This window comes from Microcebus murinus, chromosome 6 (genome assembly GCF_040939455.1).
Source record: "Microcebus murinus isolate Inina chromosome 6, M.murinus_Inina_mat1.0, whole genome shotgun sequence".
NCBI lineage: Eukaryota > Metazoa > Chordata > Mammalia > Primates > Cheirogaleidae > Microcebus > Microcebus murinus.
This window is the reverse complement of record NC_134109.1, coordinates 71894954-71915666: the sequence shown is the minus strand read 5'-3', so window position 1 is coordinate 71915666 and position 20713 is coordinate 71894954. Positions and strand designations below refer to the sequence as shown.

At 46.6% G+C, this 20713-nt stretch overlaps 1 protein-coding gene across 1 annotated transcript; it reads right to left on the bottom strand.

Annotated features, from left to right (window-relative positions):
- Window positions 1-10555: 10555 nt before the first annotated feature.
- Window positions 10556-19105, bottom strand: KLHL33 (kelch like family member 33). Its single transcript, XM_012752757.2, has 4 exons — window positions 18316-19105; window positions 12673-13597; window positions 12379-12546; window positions 10556-11974 (listed from the first exon to the last, which is right to left on the bottom strand). Exons 1-4 carry the CDS (start codon window positions 19064-19066, stop codon window positions 11422-11424), a joined length of 2397 nt encoding a protein of 798 aa, XP_012608211.1. The 5' UTR covers window positions 19067-19105; the 3' UTR covers window positions 10556-11421.
- Window positions 19106-20713: the final 1608 nt, after the last annotated feature.

Here is a 20713-nt window from a genome sequence, read left to right as displayed (position 1 = left end):
TTGAAGTTTCTCAGGAGCTATGATCTGAATGTGTTCCCTATGGACTGAAGAAATGACAAGGTTCATAAATTTGGAAATGGAGCTTTATTTCTCATAAAGGGTTGCAGATGTAGATGATGATTCTAACAGTATGGGAAGCAGAGCCAAAAGCTGGAAACACATACTTTTTTTTTTTTTTTTTTTTTGAGACAGAGTCTCGCTTTGTTGTCCAGGCTAGAGTGAGTGCCGTGGCGTCAGCCTAGCTCACAGCAACCTCAAACTCCTGGGCTCGAGCGATCCTTCTGCCTCAGCCTCCCGAGTAGCTGGGACTACAGGCATGCGCCACCATGCCCGGCTAATTTTTTATATACATATCAGTTGGCCAATTAATTTCTTTCTATTTATAGTAGAGACGGGGTCTCGCTCTTGCTCAGGCTGGTTTTGAACTCCTGACCTTGAGCAATCCGCCCGCCTCGGCCTCCCAGAGAGCTAGGATTACAGGCGTGAGCCACCGCGCCCGGCGGAAACACATACTTTGAGGGAACAGGGAACAGAAATTTATGCAGAGCAGGGTGCCCAAATATACATATTTAACAAACTATAGGAAGGGTATGAATATTTATGAAAGAAGAAATATGCACATGCACAATTGAGCCTCATGCTCTTTGGGAAGACCCATGTTCAGAAAGTGGCAACCTTAGCATTATCCAAGGGTAGAACTTTAGGCCCTCTGATGTCAAAATGTGAAGCAGATATGAAATCTCTGACTGTGTATACTCCATAGACTGGTTAGAACCACTCCATGGTTTGTGGTCTCTTATCAGGAAAGAATGCTGGTCAGTTGTAGTGCTGAAACCACAAAAAGAGAAGAGTGGACCATGAGATTGGTTTCTATTTAGCCCTTAGGGAAGAAAGCCTGATGGCTGTTAGTAAGGGAGGGGGTACAATGAGGCATGTCTGACCTCCCATCCTATCATAGCTGGGAATTCAGTTTTAAGGTTTCTCTAGGGTCCTTTTATCTTTTTTATTTATATATTTTTTTGACTGACACCAAATATGTAACTCAAATATCTGGGGTCCTTTTAGCCAACAGGGGGTCTGTTCAGTTAACGAGAGGGCTTAGGATTTTATTTTAGTTCATGTTCCCAAATTTATATGTTGAAACAATATACAATGTGATAGTATTAAGAGGAGGAAACTCCTCATGAATGAATGGGATCAGTGACCTTGTAAAAGGGCTGAAGGGAACCAGCTATTCCCCCTTTTTTCCCCTTCCACTTTCTGTCATGTGAGGAAGTGGCAGGAAGGCCCTCACCAGTTGCCAAATGCCAGCACCTTGATGTTCACCTTGACCTTAGACTTCCCAGCCTCCAGAGAAATAAATTCCTATTATTTACTTATTTATTTATTATTATTTATAAATTACCCTGTCTTGGGTATTTTGTTATAGCAGCACAAACTGAATAAGACATCAGGTGATACTAATATGCAGCCAAGTTTGTGAACCTCTGCCCCAGGGTCTTGCTAATCAGCATCACCTTGTTAGAAATGCAGAATCTCAGGCCCTACCCCAGACTTACTAAATCAGAATCTTTAATTTTAATAATATTCCCAGATTATTTCCACTCACATTAAAGTTCAAGAAGCACTAATCTAGACAAGTGGGGTAGGGCCTATGTGTCTGCATTTCAAACACTGGGGTTGGGGCCCAGCAATCTGTGTTTTAACAAGTTCTCCAGGTGATTTTGATACATGCTTAAGTTTAAGAACCCATGATTAAAACTAAGATTGTTGCTCATCCCCCTTGAAAATTTCTGATTCAGTGGTCTTGGATGGGACCCAAGAATCTGCATTTCCAGCAAGTTCTCAGGTAATGGTGACTCTGATCTCTGATCTGATAACCATATTTTGGAAACCATTGGTCTAGAATGATTCCTTTAACAGGAGAGACAGTTACTATCTACCACATTGCAGTTCATTAAGGAATATACCTGCTACACCTGAATTGCATATGTATAAATTTAAAATTTGGCTGAATTCTGAGGTTCTTGTCCAACCAGACAGCTACTGAACGATCTTTAAAGGATATTGCAGCTGGGTTTGGGAAGAACCAGATAAACTATCTCTACCTCACAAAAGAGAAAAAAACCCTTCAACTGGCAAAATGTTCATAAAGTCCAAATTCAGCCTATCATTCCTATGGACAGCGCTAAATGCACATTGCCAATATTTGCTTTTTTGAGTCCCGCTTTCCTAGCTAGACACTCCCTCGAGTTGACATAATCTTTCTTCAGAGTACTATCATTTGATTAAATCAGGAGTTTTACCAATCGGATAACTATACCAGAGCTGAGAAGACATTGTGCCATTTCCCACTAGACTAAACTCATTTAGCTCTCACAGAACTATCTTATTTATGAGTTCTTAGAGGACCATTTACTTTCTCCTCCATGTACAGCCTACACCCCTAATTGTTGATCAGTGGCATTGAGCTGTGATAACTAACTGATGGGTATAGTATCCAGACTGATGTGTCTCGGGACAAAGGAGGGCCATCCCTTCAGTCTTTGGAAGGAAGCCCTTTTAGGAAGGGCCCTAATACCTATTAAAATTGCTCACTTCCGATCAGTCCTAGTGCCACTCATTGTCCTTATCCACTTTGATTCAACAAACATCTGCTAGGCACCTATCAAGTGCAAAGGATAGTGTTAGTACCTGGGTAGAATGTACAAAACATGCCTTCTTCTCACGGTTTCGTGGTCTCATAGAGACAGAAACATGCAGAAATTACAAAGACTAAGGTTATATGGGTGGGGTTATGGATCTCAAGCAACTTCCTTGGAGGAGGTGGACTTTGAACTGGGAAGGGCAGGCCTCTGATAAGAAGCTGCAAGGGAAGTGAGCCAGTGGGGAGTGGAAGGGCCTTTGGTTTTACCTGATTTTTTTTTTCTCCTTTGTGAATAATTACCTTTATATTCACAGTATGAAAGACTATACTTTCAGGGATCATGTCTGTAGTTTGTTACTAGATTCACAGTATGTGTTTCTGTTTAATTTAACCACCACCAACTTGAAAGCATAACACAAATTGTGAGATATGGACAAGCATGCACTTACGGGTAGAGCTTGGTACCCCAGACAAGCCATTCTGGGGCATCTGAATGCAGCAGAAGCCAATCAGTAGATTACAAGAACCTTGGTGCCTTCTCCTTTCTGACTCAGAACAACCCTGCATTTTGTCTCATCTGTTGACATTTACCGATATCTTTCTTCATTTTTCTTCAAGGGACATTCCCCACTGACTAGTCTCCCTTAGCAGGTATGGTAGATAAAAGTAGGTCACAAATTCACTACTTCTCCTCCCATTGAGAAGAGGAGTCTGATTCCTTACTTCTTGAATCTGGGCTGACCTAGTGACTTGCTCGACCAATATGATGTGGTAGAAGTTGCAATCTGGAACTTCTGAGGGCAGGTCAAAGGAACCTTGCACCTTCTACCTGGGACTCTGAATACTTGGGAAGCCCTGAGCTGCCAAATGAGTCCAACTACCCTGAGACTGCCACACTGAAGAGGCCACATATAGGTGCTGCAGTTAACAGTCTGAGCTCAGCCTTCCAGCCATCCCCACCAGGCCACCAGCCATATGAAAGAAGCTGTCTTCAGCCCTCCAGACCAGCCCATCTACTACTTGACTATCACCAAATAACTTCTATCAATGACATTTGGAACAGAAAGAATCATCTAGCTGAACTCTGCCTAAGTTTAATGAAACCAATGACACATAAAATTGTGAGATATAATAAGATTGTTGCTGTTTTAAGTCATTAAGTTTTAGGTAGATAAACAGTACACGAGGCCTGTGAACTTTTAGGCAAGTTTACATCAGGATACTCTGTGGTCATCGCACTCCTCTTAAACTTTTTTTTTTTTTTTTTTGAGACACAATCTCACTTTGTTGCCCAGGCTAGAGTGAATGCCGTGGCATCAGCCTAGCTCACAGCAACCTCAAACTCCTGGGCTCAAGCTATCCTTCTGCCTCAGTCTCCCAAGTAGCTGGGACTACAGGCATGTGCCACCATGCCCAGCTAATTTTTTTTCTATATATATTAGTTGGCCAATTAATTTCTTTCTATTTATAGTAGAGACGGGGTCTCGCTCTTGCTCAGGCTGATTTCGAACTCCTGACCTTGAGCAATCCGCCCGCCTCGGCCTCCCCGAGCTCAGCTTTCTTAAACTTTTTAAATCACCTAATTCCTAACACACTGGCACAAGTTCCATTTGTTGGAATTATTCATCTTGGGAAATAGGCTAGCTGAGGTGGATGTTGACCTATGTGGTAAGCAACTCTACCTGGACAAGGAGACTCATATTTACTGGAGTTAGTTATATTCCTCATCATTCATTCAACAAATATTTATTAATTGGTATTGTCGAATTAATCAACATCCAAATCAACCCCTCGGATATATGCGGTGATGTCATGTTTCCCTAATAGCTGTACAGCCCCAGAGTTAGGGTCAACAAATCCAAGGAAACATTGTGGTGATTTATAAGGTTCAGCACTTCTTACTAACCTTATGCTATAGTATCTGGTCTTTGTATCCAGGGAAATAATCCTGTTTCTCAGCCTACAGAGTATTGAGAAGAGGTCTAAATATAAAATAATCAACAGATTTAGTACATTATTTCCATATATTCTTCTGTCTTTTGTATAAAAATTTAATGTTGATTTCCATGTCCCCTTGGGCCCCTTGTTAAAGGGTATTTGCACTAAATAACTCCTGTTTAAAACTCATTTGGGGCTGGGTGCAGTGGTTCATGCCTGTAATGCTAGCACTATGGGAAGCTGAGGTGGGCGGATTGCTCGAGGTCAGGAGTTTGAAACCAGCCTGAGCAAGAGTGAGACCCCGTCTCTACTATAAATAGAAAAGAAGAAATTAATTGGCCAACTAATATATATAGAAAAAAAATCAGCCAAGCATGGTGGCATATGCCTGTAGTCCCAGCTACTCGGGAGGCTGAGGCAGTAGGATTGCTTGAGCCCAGGAGTTTGAGGTTGCTGTGAGCTAGGCTGACGCCACGGCACTCACTCTAGCCTGGGCAACAAAGCGAGACTCTGTCTCAAAAAAAAAAATATCTCATATACCCTGAATGGGGGCCAGAGACTGGTCCTTGCGTCTGCAGTAAGATCAGATGATGCTGATGTGGTAAAAAGATTAGACAAGGCTCTCCATTTGAAAAGTCTCACACCATGTATCATTCTCCAAACAATCCCTAGCTCAACATCCTAATAAATGAAACAGACTGTTGGAAAGAAGAACACACTATGCCTTGCTCTAGCTGAGCTTCTTTGAAATTCACAGCTAGTGCATGTTATAGAAATTGGATGTTAGATTCCTCAAGATCAGGTCTCTAAGCCTCCAGTGGCACTTATCGCCACTAATTGCTCCCACTTGTAGAGTCCAAGTATGAGTTTCATGGATGAAGCCTACCACCCAGTGGAGATGAATCTATTAATATATTAGGGAAGTGGCAAAATAAGGCTCTGGAATACTGGTACAAGTATCTAAACTTTTACCAGCTTAAATACATGCTCAACATTCACACACTGTGTTACTTTGGGTGAATTACTTAACTCCTCTAAGCTTCAGTTTGGTCATCTATAAAATGGGAATAATAATAGCACTCACTTTTTATGGATTGTTTTGGCATTCAAAGAAGATAATGTACATAAAGGACTTAGCAAGCACAAACAATGTCAGCTATAATCTAAAATAAGTAGTTCTTACTCTGGCAAGAGAGTTGGCTTTTGTCAGTGACAGTTTGCTTGAAAAGTATACAGTAAGGCTCAGATTGCCTATCTGATTATGAGTCAAGCTGCTATGTAGTTAGAGGACCTCCAGCCCCCTAGATGTCTTGGCCTCAGTTGGAGTCCTGATGAACTCACTCAGGAGCAACATTAGGTTGGAGTAGCTTGTAACCCTCTGTATGGCGTTCACGGTCTCAGGGACCTGTCGTTACAGTACTCTGGCCTCCTTATTTGGCATCATTTAGCTCTCTAATCTAAAAAGATATGGCCTGGGAACTTGATTTACAGATGACCAAGGCACACTTTTCCAAAAGTGACTAGAGGTCCTTAGGACTACCCCAAGCTCTTGGGCTCATGCACTATAATAACACTATGGCATTTATGGTACAGTTATCATGCTTATTTTGTGGGAGAAGACACTGGAATTCAAGCTGATTAAGGGACTTACTTACCAAGGCAGCAGCTGAATTGAGACTTGAACTCAAGTTACTGATTCTAACTCAGTATGCTTTCAAAGCTATATTTTTTTTCATTATTCTAATATAGATTATTATATTCTAAAAAAACCTATGGTAACAATAGCACGAACATCTATCTCTCAGAGGAAAAAAAGACTATAATCTCACCACTAATGATATATATGTATGTATGTATATATATATATATGTGTATATCTACACATAATCTTTTTGGTAGTCATTTTACCAGGAGCGGTGATAAATTCACACTTTTTCACCTAAAACTCCTTGATCCCAGGGATTAGCCAGGATTTAGAATCTAGTCTGTGGGCTGGGCATGGTGGCTCATGCCTATAATCCTAGCACTCTGGGAGGCCGAGGCTGGAGGATCACTCAAGGTCAGGAGTTTGGAACTAGCCTGAGCAAGAGTGAGACCCCGTCTCTACTGAAAATAGAAAGAAATTAATTGGCCAACTAAAAATATATATAGAAAAAATTAGCCAGACATGGTAGCACATGCCTGTAGTCCCAGCTACTTGGGAGGTTGAGGCAGGAGGATCGCTTGAGCCCAGGAGTTTGAGGTTGCTGTGAGCGAGGCTGACACCACAGCACTCTAGCCAGGGGAACAGAGTGAGACTGTGTCTCAAAAAAAAGAAAGAAAAAAGAATCTAGTCTGTGATCCTCTAAGAGTAATTATGACTGTCCTGTCTATAGACCTGCTCTGTAATGTTTGTCCTAACCAGCCTTTTGGTCCTTCTGTATGAGAGACTACTCTAATGAAAGCCTTCCTCTTCATTATCTAGACTGTGTACCACATACTTTTATGTCATACCCTGTGTAAAGAGAGATTTGAATTATATAACCTCCAAAATCTCTTCATTCCATAATTCTATTAAACAATCTGTGCAGTTTCTCATTCTCTCTTTTTTTTTTTTTTGACATAGGGTCTCACTATTTTGCCCAGGTGGACTCAAACTCCTAGGCTCAAGCAATCTTGCCAGCTCAACTTCCTGAGTAGCTGGGACTACAGGCATGTGCCACCATGCCTAGCAGTTTTTCATCTTGTGATTGGACATTGTTGCTGCTACAGCTTGGAGTATGTGTCTTGGTAAGAAATGATTCTTGCTTTTGCAGCTAGTAGGATTTTCATATGACTTTTGTCTTTCTATTTTTTTTAAACCATCTTGCTATCAATCCAGGTGTCTAGGGCATAATATATATACCATATTCAACAGAGAAAATATTGGGAGAAGAGACTAATTCCATTTTCATTTCAGTAAATAAAATTACATGACGAGTCAAGTAAAGAAAAAAGATAAGGAATAATAAGCTCCAAATGATTCCAAAGCTTCAAGTTTAGGAAATGAGGAAAATGATAGTGTCAACAAAGCATGATGCAACTGAATTGATGACGGTGGTACCTCTAAGTGGAGGTGAAGGCCGCTGAAAACAATCAGACTAGAACCCAGGTGAATCACAAGGTTGCAGATAGAGGAGAGGTGAGCTCTCTGACAGGGAGCATAAAGCAAAGTAAAAGAACATATGCAACCCAGAATCAGGCATAGGAGACAAAGGATGTGTTGAGTCCCACACACTTACTGGTACTACACATTAACCTGCAGTCCAACCCAGTACCTGAGTCAATCTTGAAGAGATGAGACAGATACTAGAAATTCCACCCTCATCAACAAAGGAGGTTGAGGGAAGGGGAGGGAGCTGGCAGGGAGCATCTAAAAGGCCTTGGCTCATTATCTGTTTTACCAAAGATGAGGGTTACCTGATGAGTCAAGTGAAGTCCTGGGCCTCTAGGCAGTCCTTAAAGTAGCCTTTCCAGGTCCCCAGCATGGCTGTGCAGTCTGCATGAATGGTTTCTGTCCTGATTCCTGATTCTCCCTCCGCTCGCCTTCTGGGGTTGGAATACTATTCTGACCCTCAGTCTGTGTGGCTTGGCCCCAAGCTGCTACCTTGTCTACATCTAGTCCCCTCTCACTGAGAAATGGACTGTTGACTGGGGTCCTGCTTCAAATCAGAAATCTCTTCCTCCTCTCTCCTACCCTACCCTCAATTTTAAAACTAAATAATGAAAATCAGAAACTTCTGCAACCAACCACCCCCAACCACATACCTGTGTGTCCTTGCTTATCAGCTCCACCTGAGATGGAGCCATACCCCGTTGGACACTATGACCTGGCTTACGGCCACCCCTGTGGATTGGAGAAATAAGAGAAGGCCCATCTAGGAGAGTGTGTTACCTCTGGAGCTAGGAGAGGTGAAACATTTAGGGTAAGGGCCAGTTTTCAAGCCAGTCAATTCCTGCAAAAAGATGAAAGAGAATGAAGATGGCCACCAATTGTTAGATTTGGTAAGAAGTAGGTCATGGCAACAATGGAATGAGTGGTTTCAGTAGTGTGGTGGAGAAAAGAAAAACAGATTATAGGGAATTTTATTTTGAATGATTGTTATAGTAAAAAAGCTCAGATAAGAATAACTTAATCACTGTGAAACCTTTATTTAATCCTCTCTTTAGGTACAAATCACAAAGAAAATGTTCACAGAAATTTACCCAAGCTTTATAGTTTCTCATCTCCTCTAATTTCCTTCTTCGCTTTCTTTTCTTTTTTTTCTTTTTTGAGACAGAGTCTTGCTTTGTTGCCCAGGCTAGAGTGAGTGCTGTGGTGTCAGCCTAGCTCACAGCAACCTCAATCTCCTGGGCTCAGCTATCCTGCTGCCTCAGCCTCCCGAGTAGCTGGGACTACAGGCATGTGCCATCATGCCCGGCTAATTTTTATATATATATATTTTTTAGTTGGCCAATTAATTTCTTTCTATTTTTTTATAGTAGAGACAGGATCTCCCTCTTGCTCACGCTGGTTTTGAACTCCTGACCTTGAGCTATCCGCCCGCCTCGGCCTCCCAGAGTGCTGGGATTACAGGCGTGAGCCACCGTGCCTGTCCCCTTCTTCTCTTTCTTCATCATTCTTTCTTCTCTTTTCTCTTATATATCCTACTTACCCCTCCTCATTTTCAACTATATACCTAGTCTAACTTAAACAGAGATATAGAAAAAACTTTAGTAAAATAATGAAATCTCAAAAAAAAATAAATAAATAAATAAATAAACACAAGTACTTCTGGGACCAGAATGAAGAAAGGTGCGAGGGAGGCTCCATCGTATATCCCTTAGGAGTGTGAAAATCTGAAAGAGACAATGGTAATGGACAATTGACCTGCACAAAGAACTGACTCTTCTTTTCTCTGAGCTGCCCAGGGGGCAGAAATGAAAATACCAGACAGGAAAGATTTAGGGGAGCTATGGTGGGAGGGACTATACAACTGTTCAATGCAAGCCATTATCTTCAGAAAGGCTCCAGAAAAGAAGGTAGGTGGCAAGAGCAGCAGAATTCTCTGGAGAACCTCTGGAATACCGACTTCCCCTTGCTATGGAGAAACAGGGCACAGCACGTCCCATTCACTTCTCTTTTCCATCTTGAATGCATTCCTCCTTCTCTAACTGGTGAGTTTCTGGACAGCCTTCAAGATCCAGTTCCAAGCACACCCATCTGATGATACCTTCCCAACAGAAGCCGTCCTGGGCAGAGTTCACTCCTGCATCCTCTGGGTTCTCAGATGACTTTGTCCACACTTACAAGTTCACTATAAAATTTGAATTTGTTTCCAAGTCTGTCTGCTGGTCAGAAGCTCAGTGACCTTTGTATCCGTGATGCCTCCTGCAGTGCCTGGCACACGGTAGATAACTAATGACTGCATGAGGGAGAAAGGAGAAGAGAAACAAGGGGGGCGAGGAACGGGGAAGCAGGATGGAGAACAGGAGAAAGGGGAAGCATCTGACAACCTTCCCTGGCCAAGAAAAAGGGAAATGGATTTTTAAAAAACTCTGGGGGAAAGGGACTGAAAGGGAGAAATGACTTTTCTGGGTCTTCTCTGGCTCTTGCTCTTCTCTGCCACTTCCTCTCAGGACTTGTGACCTCACGGCACAACTGTCCTGCTTCCACTCCTGATCTCTCAGTTTGCCCAAAGGGAAGGAAAAAAGCCAGACAGCCGCCTGACTTCTTCCGCCCCATCCCCTCAAACCTCGGGTCATCTGTTTTCCACTGTGGGCCCTTCTCTCTGTGGCCTCTGCCCTCCTCATCTTCCCCCACACAACACTGCACCTCATTGCCCTGGAGGGCCCACAAGCTGTCCAGGTCCAGGTGGGAACTTCTGTCTCAGAAGGAAACCAAGAAGCTCTCAGGAGACCCGGTGTGGTGGCTCACGCCTGTAATCCTAGCTCTCTGGGAGGCCAAGGCGGGCAGATTGCTCAAGGTCAGGAGTTCAAAACCAGCCTGAGCAAGAGTGAGACACCGTCTCTACTATAAATAGAAAGAAATTAATTGGCCAACTAATATATATAGAAAAAAATTAGCGGGGCATGGTGGCACATACCTGTAGTCCCAGCTACTCGGGAGGCTGAGGCAGAAGGATTGCTTGAGCCCAGGAGTTTGAGGTTGCTGTGAGATAGGCTGACGCCACAGCACTCACTCTAGCCTGGGCAACAAAGCAAGACTCTGTCTCAAAAAAAAAAAAAAAAGAAGCTCTCAGGGAAAGCCTGTGGTGTCCAGGCTGGGAAAATGCTAGACTGGGCCCACAAAGTCTCCTGAGAGAGAATATTGTCAAGAGGGTTTGGATATCCCAGGGTTTGGGGAGTAGAAAGGAGCAGGTGCTGGGAAAGGGAAGGGCTGAACAATTTTCAATCCTTCCTTCCATCTCCTTAAACTCTTTCATGGAGGGTCTTTCCACATTTTTTCCTTGATCCATGGGTCAGGATCATGACTGTCCTCTCATGGCCTCCACACTTCAGCTACTGGAGCTTCTTGACTCTCTTCCCAACCAGATGCACTTTCTCCGCCAAGAGTCCCCAGCCTATTGGAGTTGCTCCTGGGTCTCCTCTCCTCACCCAGGTACTTCCCTTTCCACAATGCCATTTCCTCAAGAGTTCTGGAACCACTTTTTCCTCAGTGGAGATCACATATACAAAAGCAGTTTATAAGCTGTAAAGTACTGTCTGAGAATAAAATACTACCAAGATGAAGTCTTCTTTCCCTCCTCCCATAATCTTTGTTCTTCTCTCATGATATTTCTCATCCCTTCCTCCCGCCCTGCACTGGTGCTCCCCCTTCACCCAGCAGGCTTGGTTTGGTGCATGGTGGGAACCAAAGCTATGTGCTGCACTGTGGGCAGTGTCAGGACGCAGGCAGGCATCTCAGCCCGAGGCTTCGGCAGAGTTCCCAGGCAGAGCCATCGGCCCAGGCCAGGACAGTAGGCATGGATAAGGTGGGAGAGGGCATAAGTACGGTGACTGTAGCCCCCCAGCACCAGGAGCTCCCCCTGCAGCACAGCACCTGCAGCCCCCACATGGGGGGAGGGCAGGGGTGCCAGCTGAGTCCAACTATCAGTCTTTGGTTCATAGGCCTCAAAGCTCAGCAGGTCCCCAGTCTCACCTAGCCCACCGGCCACATACAACCGCCCACCCAGAGCAGCCATGACATGGCCAGCCCGAGGTATCCCCATAGGGCTCAGAAGTCTCCCTGGCTTCTCAAGTTTGGGGTCATAGTGTAGCAATGAGGCCAGGTATTGGCCAGTTCCATTACAGCCACCGCTCACGTACAATCGTCCCTCCAAAATGGCAGCTGCATGGGCAAAGCAAGGTGCTGGAAGTGCAGGTGCTGGCCTAAAGGAGAACAGGACACAAGATCAGGCAACTGGCGTCTTCAACTCTCTCTCTCATTTTTTTTTTAGAGACAGGGTCTCACTCTGTTGCCCAGGTGGGAGTGCAGTGGCATCATCACAGCTCACTGTTTCAACCTCAAACTCCCAGGCTCAAGTGATCCTCCCACCTCAACCTTCCCAGTAGCTGGGACAGGAGTGTGCCATCATATCGGCTAATTTTTAAATTTTTGAAGAAACACAGTCTCACTATGTTGCCCAGTCTGGTCTCAGACTCCTGGCCTCAAGTGATTCTCCTGCCTCAGCCTCCCAAAGTGGTGGGATTACAGTCGTGAACCACCGCACCTGGCCTCAACTCTCCTATTCCAAGTCCCTTACTCTCTCCTGGATGCCCCCTTGCCTGCTCACCTCCAGACATTGAGCTCAGGGTTATAGGTCTCCACAGAGTTGAGGGCAACACCATTGTCTCTTCCACCCAGGGCATAAAGCTGTCCATCCAGAGCCACCAGGGGGAAAAAGCTCCGAGCCTGGCACAAAGGTGCCATCTCCTCCCAGTCCTCTTGAGTTGGCTCCCACCTGGACACAGTAGGACAAAAGATGGGAAGAGTGACTCTGAGGGTCTGTGGTTGGCTGGGTCAGCAATTTCTCTCACCTGCCCACCTTGGGGCCTACTACACCCTGTCCACTCTTAGAGGCTCATACCTGAGAGTTGAAGCCAGGGTGTTGGAGTGGCTGTAAAAATCCTGTCCCCCACACACATAGAGTTCACTTCCTGCCAGGCTTGCAGCCCCATGCCGGAAGCGCCCTGGGGCAGGCAGCGCAGGCAGCCACCCCCACTCCACGGTTCGTACCAGTCCCATGCCACAGCGGAAGGCCCGGGCCCACCACACTCTTCCGGATGGCTGTCTTAGGGCCATGTCCGATCTGAGTTCATCACCGCCAATCACCACCAGTGCCCGGTCAGGCTCCCTCCGCCTCTCTTGGCCTGGAACGTCCGCCTCCACCAACAGCTGGTGCAGCAGGTCTGGGGACAGGGATGGGGGTAGCCCGGCTGCCCGCACCCTCCGCAACTCCCTGGTGGACATTCGGCCAAAGCGGACACATCGCAGCAGGGCCTTGGCCTCTGACTCCTGAATCTCAGGGTTGGCAGCTAGCCAATTCCGCGCAGCCACGAAGGCCTCAAACTCCTCCTGGACGTGGAGTTCGTCACTATCCAGCAGCTCAGCCAGGCAGGCAGCTGGTAAAGAAGGGAAAGTGGGGCACAAAGCCACAGCGGGCAGGTGCGTGAGGAGGTAGTGACGTGCTTTGTTCCAGAGCATCTCCAGCCCGGGGGCTTCAGCCATGGGGAACAGGGCCAGGCAACGGGCAGGGCTGAGGCCCCGGGCCAAGGCTTTCTGACACAAATCCAGGCAGGAAGAGCTCTGGTACTGCAGAGCAGCCTGGGCAGCTCTCAGCAGGCCTGGCCACCTTGCCCGCACAACCCCAGAGTAGGCAAAAGAGACGAGGAGTCGCAGGTCCTGGCTAGAGATGGTTCGTAGAGACACCTCCGTGCCCTGGGATTCCCTCATCCCGCTCAGGAGCATGGCGCCAAAGAACTCACTGCCACAGGCCAGGGCTGCTCGGTGCACTGCAGGAGGAGGGAAAAAGCAGAGGAGGACCCAAAGTGTTACAAGACTGCTGGGTACTATCCCGACTTGGTAACCCAACTTTGGCCTCCAAACCACCCAAGGCTACAGGTCAAACCGTGGTATGCACTGAAATACTATGGGTTACTTGTTAAAATGCAGGTTTCGGAGGCCCACCCCCAAAGATTCTGATTCAGTAGCTCTAGACAGAGACCCTAGGAATGTGTATTTTAACATTTTCAAGCACCCTATGTGATCCTCATGTTAGTGACCTGAAGACACTTTCATAAACATTGCTTTAATCTTTTTGGCCAGGTTAGTTAGAAAAAGAGTCTTTAGGAATCAAGTTGAAAAGACAGAATTTTCGAAGAGCAGTACAAAATAAACTTCAAAGAACAGTGTGCAACTTATATAGGTCTCTGTAAATTGTACATAGAATAAAGTTCTTTCTAATTGCCACTGCCAGAGCCACTGACATCAGCCATTCTGTTAGATTTTGCTGGGAAGGTGGTACCACTCAGGAATGGCTGTAATCCAACCTCATCTGCTTGCCATCTCCTCTTGCCGAAAATTTAGTGCTTAAGATTTCTCATGTGTCCCAGCTTACCTCTGCATAACTCTCTCCCCATCTCGGTATAGTTCATGGAATCATGACATTTGAAACTTGAGACCTTAAAAATCACCTAATTCAATTATTTTCATGCAGTGACTGTCTGGGCAGATCATTCCTGTCCACTGTTAGTGACATTAGCCCGCAAAATACATGCTTGTGTACCAATACCTTAGTTATCTGCATGGCTCTCGTGACAATGAAACTGTACTATTAACAAATGCTGTTAAACAATTAGAACTTATGCTCAGCGTCACCTATGGAGTCTTCTGGCCAAAATATTTAACCTAAATCTATTCAATCTTTTGTATCTAAAGTGAAGTTTATAGGAAGTTGAGAGACGAAAGGAACAAGTTAAACAAAGCCCTGAGGGGGAAAAAGATCATATAAATGTACGAAATAGAGCATTCTATAGGATAACTAACTAATCTTGCTTCTTCAAGTCAAGTCATAAAAACAGGGATGGAAGACTATACTAGATTAAAAGAAGTTTAAGAGACATATAACTGGCCACACACAGTGGTTCACTCCTGTAATCTTAGCACTCTGGGAGGCTGAGGCGGGTGGATTGCTCAAGGTCAGGAGTTCAAGACCAGCCTGAGGAAGAGTAAGACCCCGTCTCTACTAAAAATAGAAAGAAATTAATTGGCCAACTGAAAATACATAGAAAAAATTAGTCAGGCATGGTGGTGCATGCCTACATGCCTGGAATCCCAGCTACTCAGGAGGCTGAGGCAGCAGAATTGCTTGAGCCCAGGAGTTTGAGGTTGCTGTGAGCTAGGCTGATGCCACGGCATTCTAGCCTGGGCAACAGAGTGAGATTCTGCCTCAAAAAAAAAAAAAAAAAAAAGGGACATATAACAGTACAGAATAGTCCTTGATTGATTCCTGGGTTGAAAAAAATCAGCTCTAAAAGACACTTTTTGGACAAGTTGGAAAATATAAATGTGGACTAGGTGATATTAAGAAATTATTAATTTTGTTGGGCATAATAAAGGTACTGTGGTTATGAGAAAATGTCCTCTTTTAAAGAAACACATAGTCAAGTATTTATAAATGAAATGTCTCTGGGCACGGTGGCTCACACCTGTAATCCTAGCATTCTGGAAGACCATGGTGGGAGGATCCCTTGAGGTCAGCATTTCAAGACCAGCCTGAGCAAGATCAAGACTCCCATCTCTACCAAAAATAGAAAAAATTAGCTGGATGTGGTGGTGCTTGCCTGTAGTCCCAGCTACTCAGGAAGCTGAGGCAGGAGGATCTCTTGAGTTGGAGGTTGCAGTGAGCTATAATGGCACCACTGCACTTTAGTTGGGGTGACAGAGTGAGACTGTCTCAAAAAAAAAGAAAGAAAAAATATATAAATAAAATATAAATGAGGCCAGGCATGGTGGTCACACCTGTAATCCTAGCACTCTGGGAGGCCGAGGCGGGCGGATTGCTTGAGGTCAGGAGTTCAAAACCAGCCTGAGCAAGAGTGAGACCCTGTCTCTACTATAAATAGAAAGAAACTAATTGGCCAACTAATATATATATAGAAAAAATTAGCTGGGCATGGTGGTGCATGCCTGTAGTCCCAGCTACTCGGGAGGCTGAGGCAGGAGGATCATTTGAGCCCAGGAGTTTGAGGTTGCTGTGAGCTAGGCTGACACCACGGCACTCAGTCTAGCCTGGGCAATAAAGTGAGACTCTGTCTCAAAAAAAAAAAAAAATATATATATATATATATGAAATGTCATGGAATTTAAACTTTAGTAAAAAGTAAATAAAATGAAGAGATGAAAAACATAGTGAAATCTTAATTAACTCTGGTTGATGTGATTGCATGTTCATCTTAATGTTCTCTTTACTTCGCTATGTGAAATGCTTCATAAGAAAAATGGAGGAAGCTTGGTGTGGTAGCTCAAGCCTATAATCCTAGCACTTTGGGAGGTGGGAGGATTGCCTGAGGGCAGGATTTCGAGATCATCCTGGGCAATATGAAGAGCCTGTCCTACAAAAAATAAAAAAGTAGCCAGGTGTAGTGGCAAGTAGCCAGCTACTGGCATGTAGCCAGACAGAGAGAGACCTTGTCTGGAGAGGAGAGGAGAGGAGAGGAGAGGAGAGGAGAGGAGGGGAGGGGAGGAGGGGAGGGGAGGGGAGGGGAGGGGAGGGGAGGGGAGGGGAGGGGAGGGTAGGGGAGGGGAGGGGAGGGGAGGAGAGGAGAGGAGAGGAGGAAAGAAGGAAGGAAGGAAGGGAAAGAAAGGGAGGGGGGAGGAAGAAAGAGAAAGAGAGAGAAAGAAAGAAAGAGAGAGAGGGAGAAAGAAAGAAAAAAAGAAAGAGGGAGGGAGGGAGGAAGAGCTGGGGTGGGGGGAAAGAGAATGCTGCTAGAAGTCCTTTCAGGCAGGTCAGAGAGGGGGCCCAAGCTCCCAGGGAGGTTTATGAACTCCATGCTGCTTTGATCAATTGTGGTATGTTTGCCTCTCCCCAAGGGCAAGTGATGTTGATATGGCTTTCCAATGTCATATCCAAAGCAGGTAGTGACATGGTGCTTCCCAAGTAGTAAATATCAGTGTCAGCTTTCAAATATATATCATCTGAGAAAATTCTACATTCCTACAATCCTATAATTCCTATAATCCTACATTCCTCGAAACAAGCTAAGCCATCTCAGCTTCCACATCATCAATCTATAGCTCAGAGTCAACTGTGAAAGGGCTCACAACCACTTGTATTCACTTCTTACTCATCCCTAGGATTGTCCCCTAGGATTTTAAGGATTCCAAACACTAAGTTGGAACGTTTCTTAGGGAAATAAAGGCAGTGATATGAAGATGTTTAAATTCCAAACCCTACTGCAAATTTTGTAAGTATGAAAATTTAAATCCTCCCTTCATCTAGTACTATCAGAAATGAAAATAAAGACTTTTGGAATCATTTTCCTTCTGGGAGTCCCCAAAGCACTGTGGTTCCCAGTCACTTCTCTAATGGGCAGTAGCCATGTGACTTTGGACATGTCTTGGAGTCTGATTTCTTCATCAGTGATTGTAAGAGCTGAACTAGATAATCTCTAAACTAATCCCTTGTAACTTTAAACTTTTATAAGTTCACATTCCAACTCCCTTTTCGAGGTTCTATGGCAGGGGTTCTCAAACTACGGCCCGAGGGCACATGTGGCCCCCCCGAGGACAATTTGTTCCCATTTTGTTTTTTCACTTCAAAATATGTGCAGTGTGCATAGGAATTTGTTCATAGTGTTTTTTTAAACTATAGTCCAGCCCTCCAACGGTCTGAGGGACAGTGAACTGGCCCCCTGTTTAAAAAGTTTGAAGATCCCTGTTCTATGGTGGTGTGGTATGACGGCACAGAAAGCAGACTGGACTACTGGATGTGGGCTTGTATCCTGGTTCTCACTAGACAACAGCTCTGAATTTAATGTTCCTTATTTGCACTTAGAGATAATGGTATCAACTTCACTAGCTTTCAGTGAGCATTAAAAGAGACGTCATGTGTAAAAATTCCTGACACCCAGTATCTCACTAAGTGTTAGTAGAATCTGAATAATACTCAACTTACTCAACCCTACTTAGCTTTACTGATGATGAGCAGAGTTAACTTCGAATTGCCATGGCCTGGTAGCCTTGAGATTCTGGAAAAAGAGTACCAGCCCTTGCTCATTAGCCACAGGACCCATAAATCCGCCATGGTGTCAAGCACGCTTAGATAAAAGGACACACTGAGTTTTCCACCATGTTCCTCTGGCTTTTCCTGTGTCCTGAACAGGATCCCAAGAAGGGCCTTTGGTTAAACCCTGTTTGAGTCAATCACATTCTGCCTGTTCTACTGTTACTTAGTTCTAGCCAGCTGGCTGGAAACTCCTTGTTACTGGACACAGGGACAGCCGGAGCTTGGAGGGTCAGTTTAAATCTGTCAATGCGCCTAGGAAAATAACTCAACTGCGCATGCCCAGCTTTCAGCCGGGCAAAAGAAGCATCAACGGCCACTGCAGGGAAATTCTGACTGCGGCAGGGATCAAAACCACTATACTGGGGATCAAACCACCTGCTGCTTGCACACATCATTCCGGCAGCAAGTGCACCTGCAGTAATTTAATGCCCCGCAGGCCCTCACCCCGCAGCTGGCAGCCGCCTGCTTCCAGCTTCAGATCACAGCCGACGCCTTCTCGGTATAGGAGCTCAACGCCGCGCAGGTTCTCCCGCAGCTCCTCTGCCTGGCTGGGCTTCTTTCCGTCCTCCCCGGCGTCCCCGGCCTCCTCGCATCTCCGCAGGGCAGCGGCCTTCACCCGGGGCGCTCCTAGCGCCTCGGCTGCGGCCAGCACGTCCCCCTGCGGGGCGGGGCCCAGCACCCCCTCATAGGCGAAGGTCAGCACGGCCTCCCAGCCCCCCGGGGCCACATCCAGGATGAGGGGGGCCCGCGAACCTCCGCAGCCCAGCAGCCTGCCTCGGAAGAGGCTGCTGACCGCCGCCAGGATCACGCGATGCAGCCCGTACACCCGCCCCGCGACCGACACCTCTTCGTCCAGCAGCAGCTTCTGCTCCCGCAGCCGCCGAGCCTCCGCGAAAAACTGGCGCGGGTGCTCCTCGCTGCGCAGCCCCTCGGGCTCCGCCGCGTCGTCACCGTCCTCATCCTCTTCCTCCTCTTCTTCCTCTAGGGACAAGGCTGGAAATGGAAGGTTCCCTGGGACCAGGGGCTCGGGGCCAGGCTCTTCCCGAGGAAAGGAAGGCAAAGTGGGATCCTTGTCCGGGGAGGGAGGCCAGGAGGAGGCTCTCGGAACCGGCAAAGGGAGTTCAAGGCAGTCCTGGGCCTGAGAAGAGACACTCTCCAGGTCCAAGGAATGATGTGCAGTGTCCACGACGCTCATGGCCCGGGTTTGCTGGATAGCTGTAGGTGAGCGAGGCAAGAAAGCAGGGCGTCAGAGCTGGACCCAGAGAGGCCAGAGGAACCATGTCTCCAGCTCGTCTAATGTCAGTCCCTCCCCTGCTCCAGCCCTCTTCCCGATCCCACAGCCGGTCCAAGACTGGAGTATCTGGGCTCTCCAGTGCAACTATGGGGCTCATGCAGTGCAGCAAAGCGTGCAAGAAGCATGTGCAAAGACCCAGTAACCCGGACCATACTCCTCCCGTCTTGCCCCCATCGTTTTAGCCACCCTTAGGAGACAACAGCTCTCACTTGAGGCTCGCTCTTGCCCTCTCACTTGGGGAGACGTGGCAGAAAGAACTTGCCCCTCATCCCGGCCTGCTAATTATAGCCAGCGCTGGCTAGGTGCTGGGCTCGTGGTGTCGGAACTCTGACACCCAATCCCCTGGGCCCCATCCTGGATTGATGCCCCCACCCTTTCATCTGTAGGTCACCCAGAGATGCTGAGCTAGGCAAATTCAGAAGCCAAGGAGGATGAGGGGATTGGATGGGGTGAGCCAGGCCAGAAGGGCTGTGCTCACCAGAGCTGGCTGGAGGGAGCAGGTGAGGAAAGTCTGGACTGCCAGGGCCAGCAGGAACGCTGGGCCAGAAGAGGGAAGGGGTGTGTGTGTGTGTGTGTGTGTGTGTGTGTGTGTGTGTGTGTGTGTGTGTTGGGCTGTTGACTTTTCTGTGCATGATAAAGCTGGGATCCTGGAATGAACACTACCCATGTGAAATGCAAACATAGCCCGGCCCTCCCCATGGAGGGCAGAGGAGTGGGGAAGGTGAAGGGGTGGGGTCAGAGCTACAGACCTAGGTGACTCACCCCCAGTGCAGGGCCTCCTCTCTCTCCAGAGGTGGGGCCAGTAGTGAGATCCCATGATCCAACCCTGTGCCTTCAGAAGAGTCCAGAGGAATCTGTCACCTTGGCGCTAGGATAAGGACCAGGCAGTGGAACATGTGGTTGATCTGCACTGCTGCGGGGCCCAGAGTCCTGGACTAGATGGGCTGGGGGCTTGCAGGTATTCTGTTTGAGGTGGGACAACAGCCACTCACACTGCTCTGGACAATACCTTCTTTCCCATCCTGAGACCAGTGCTTGGCTGAAGCCCCTAAAACTGGGCATTTTGTGCTGCAGTTTCAGGTGTCATCTTGGGGAAAGGATTTAGTTGAGGGGGCAGTGATGCGCCTGCCCTCCCCTCTCTGGGGGAGGTAGGACAGGCTAAGGGCTACTAGGAGCATACTCCCTGGACTATAACATGTCTGCTCCACACTGGATAGATTGACCCAACAAGCAGACTTAATAAGGGAATGAGGCAAGATTGTCCCATACAATTTAGCTGAGAGGGCTTGCGTGGAGGGTGGGAAGGTGTGTTGACTCACAAAGCACTCCTTCCAGGCCTGGTGCGGTGGCTCACACCTGTAATCCTAGCACTCTGGGAGGCCGAGGTGGGAGGATTGCTGGAGGTCAGGAGTTTGAAACCAGCTTGAGCAAGAGCGAGACCCCGTCTCTACTATAAATAGAAAGAAATAAATTGGACAACTAAAAATATATAGAAAAAATTAGCCGGGCATGGTGGCGCATGCCTGTAGTCCCAGCTACTTGGGAGGC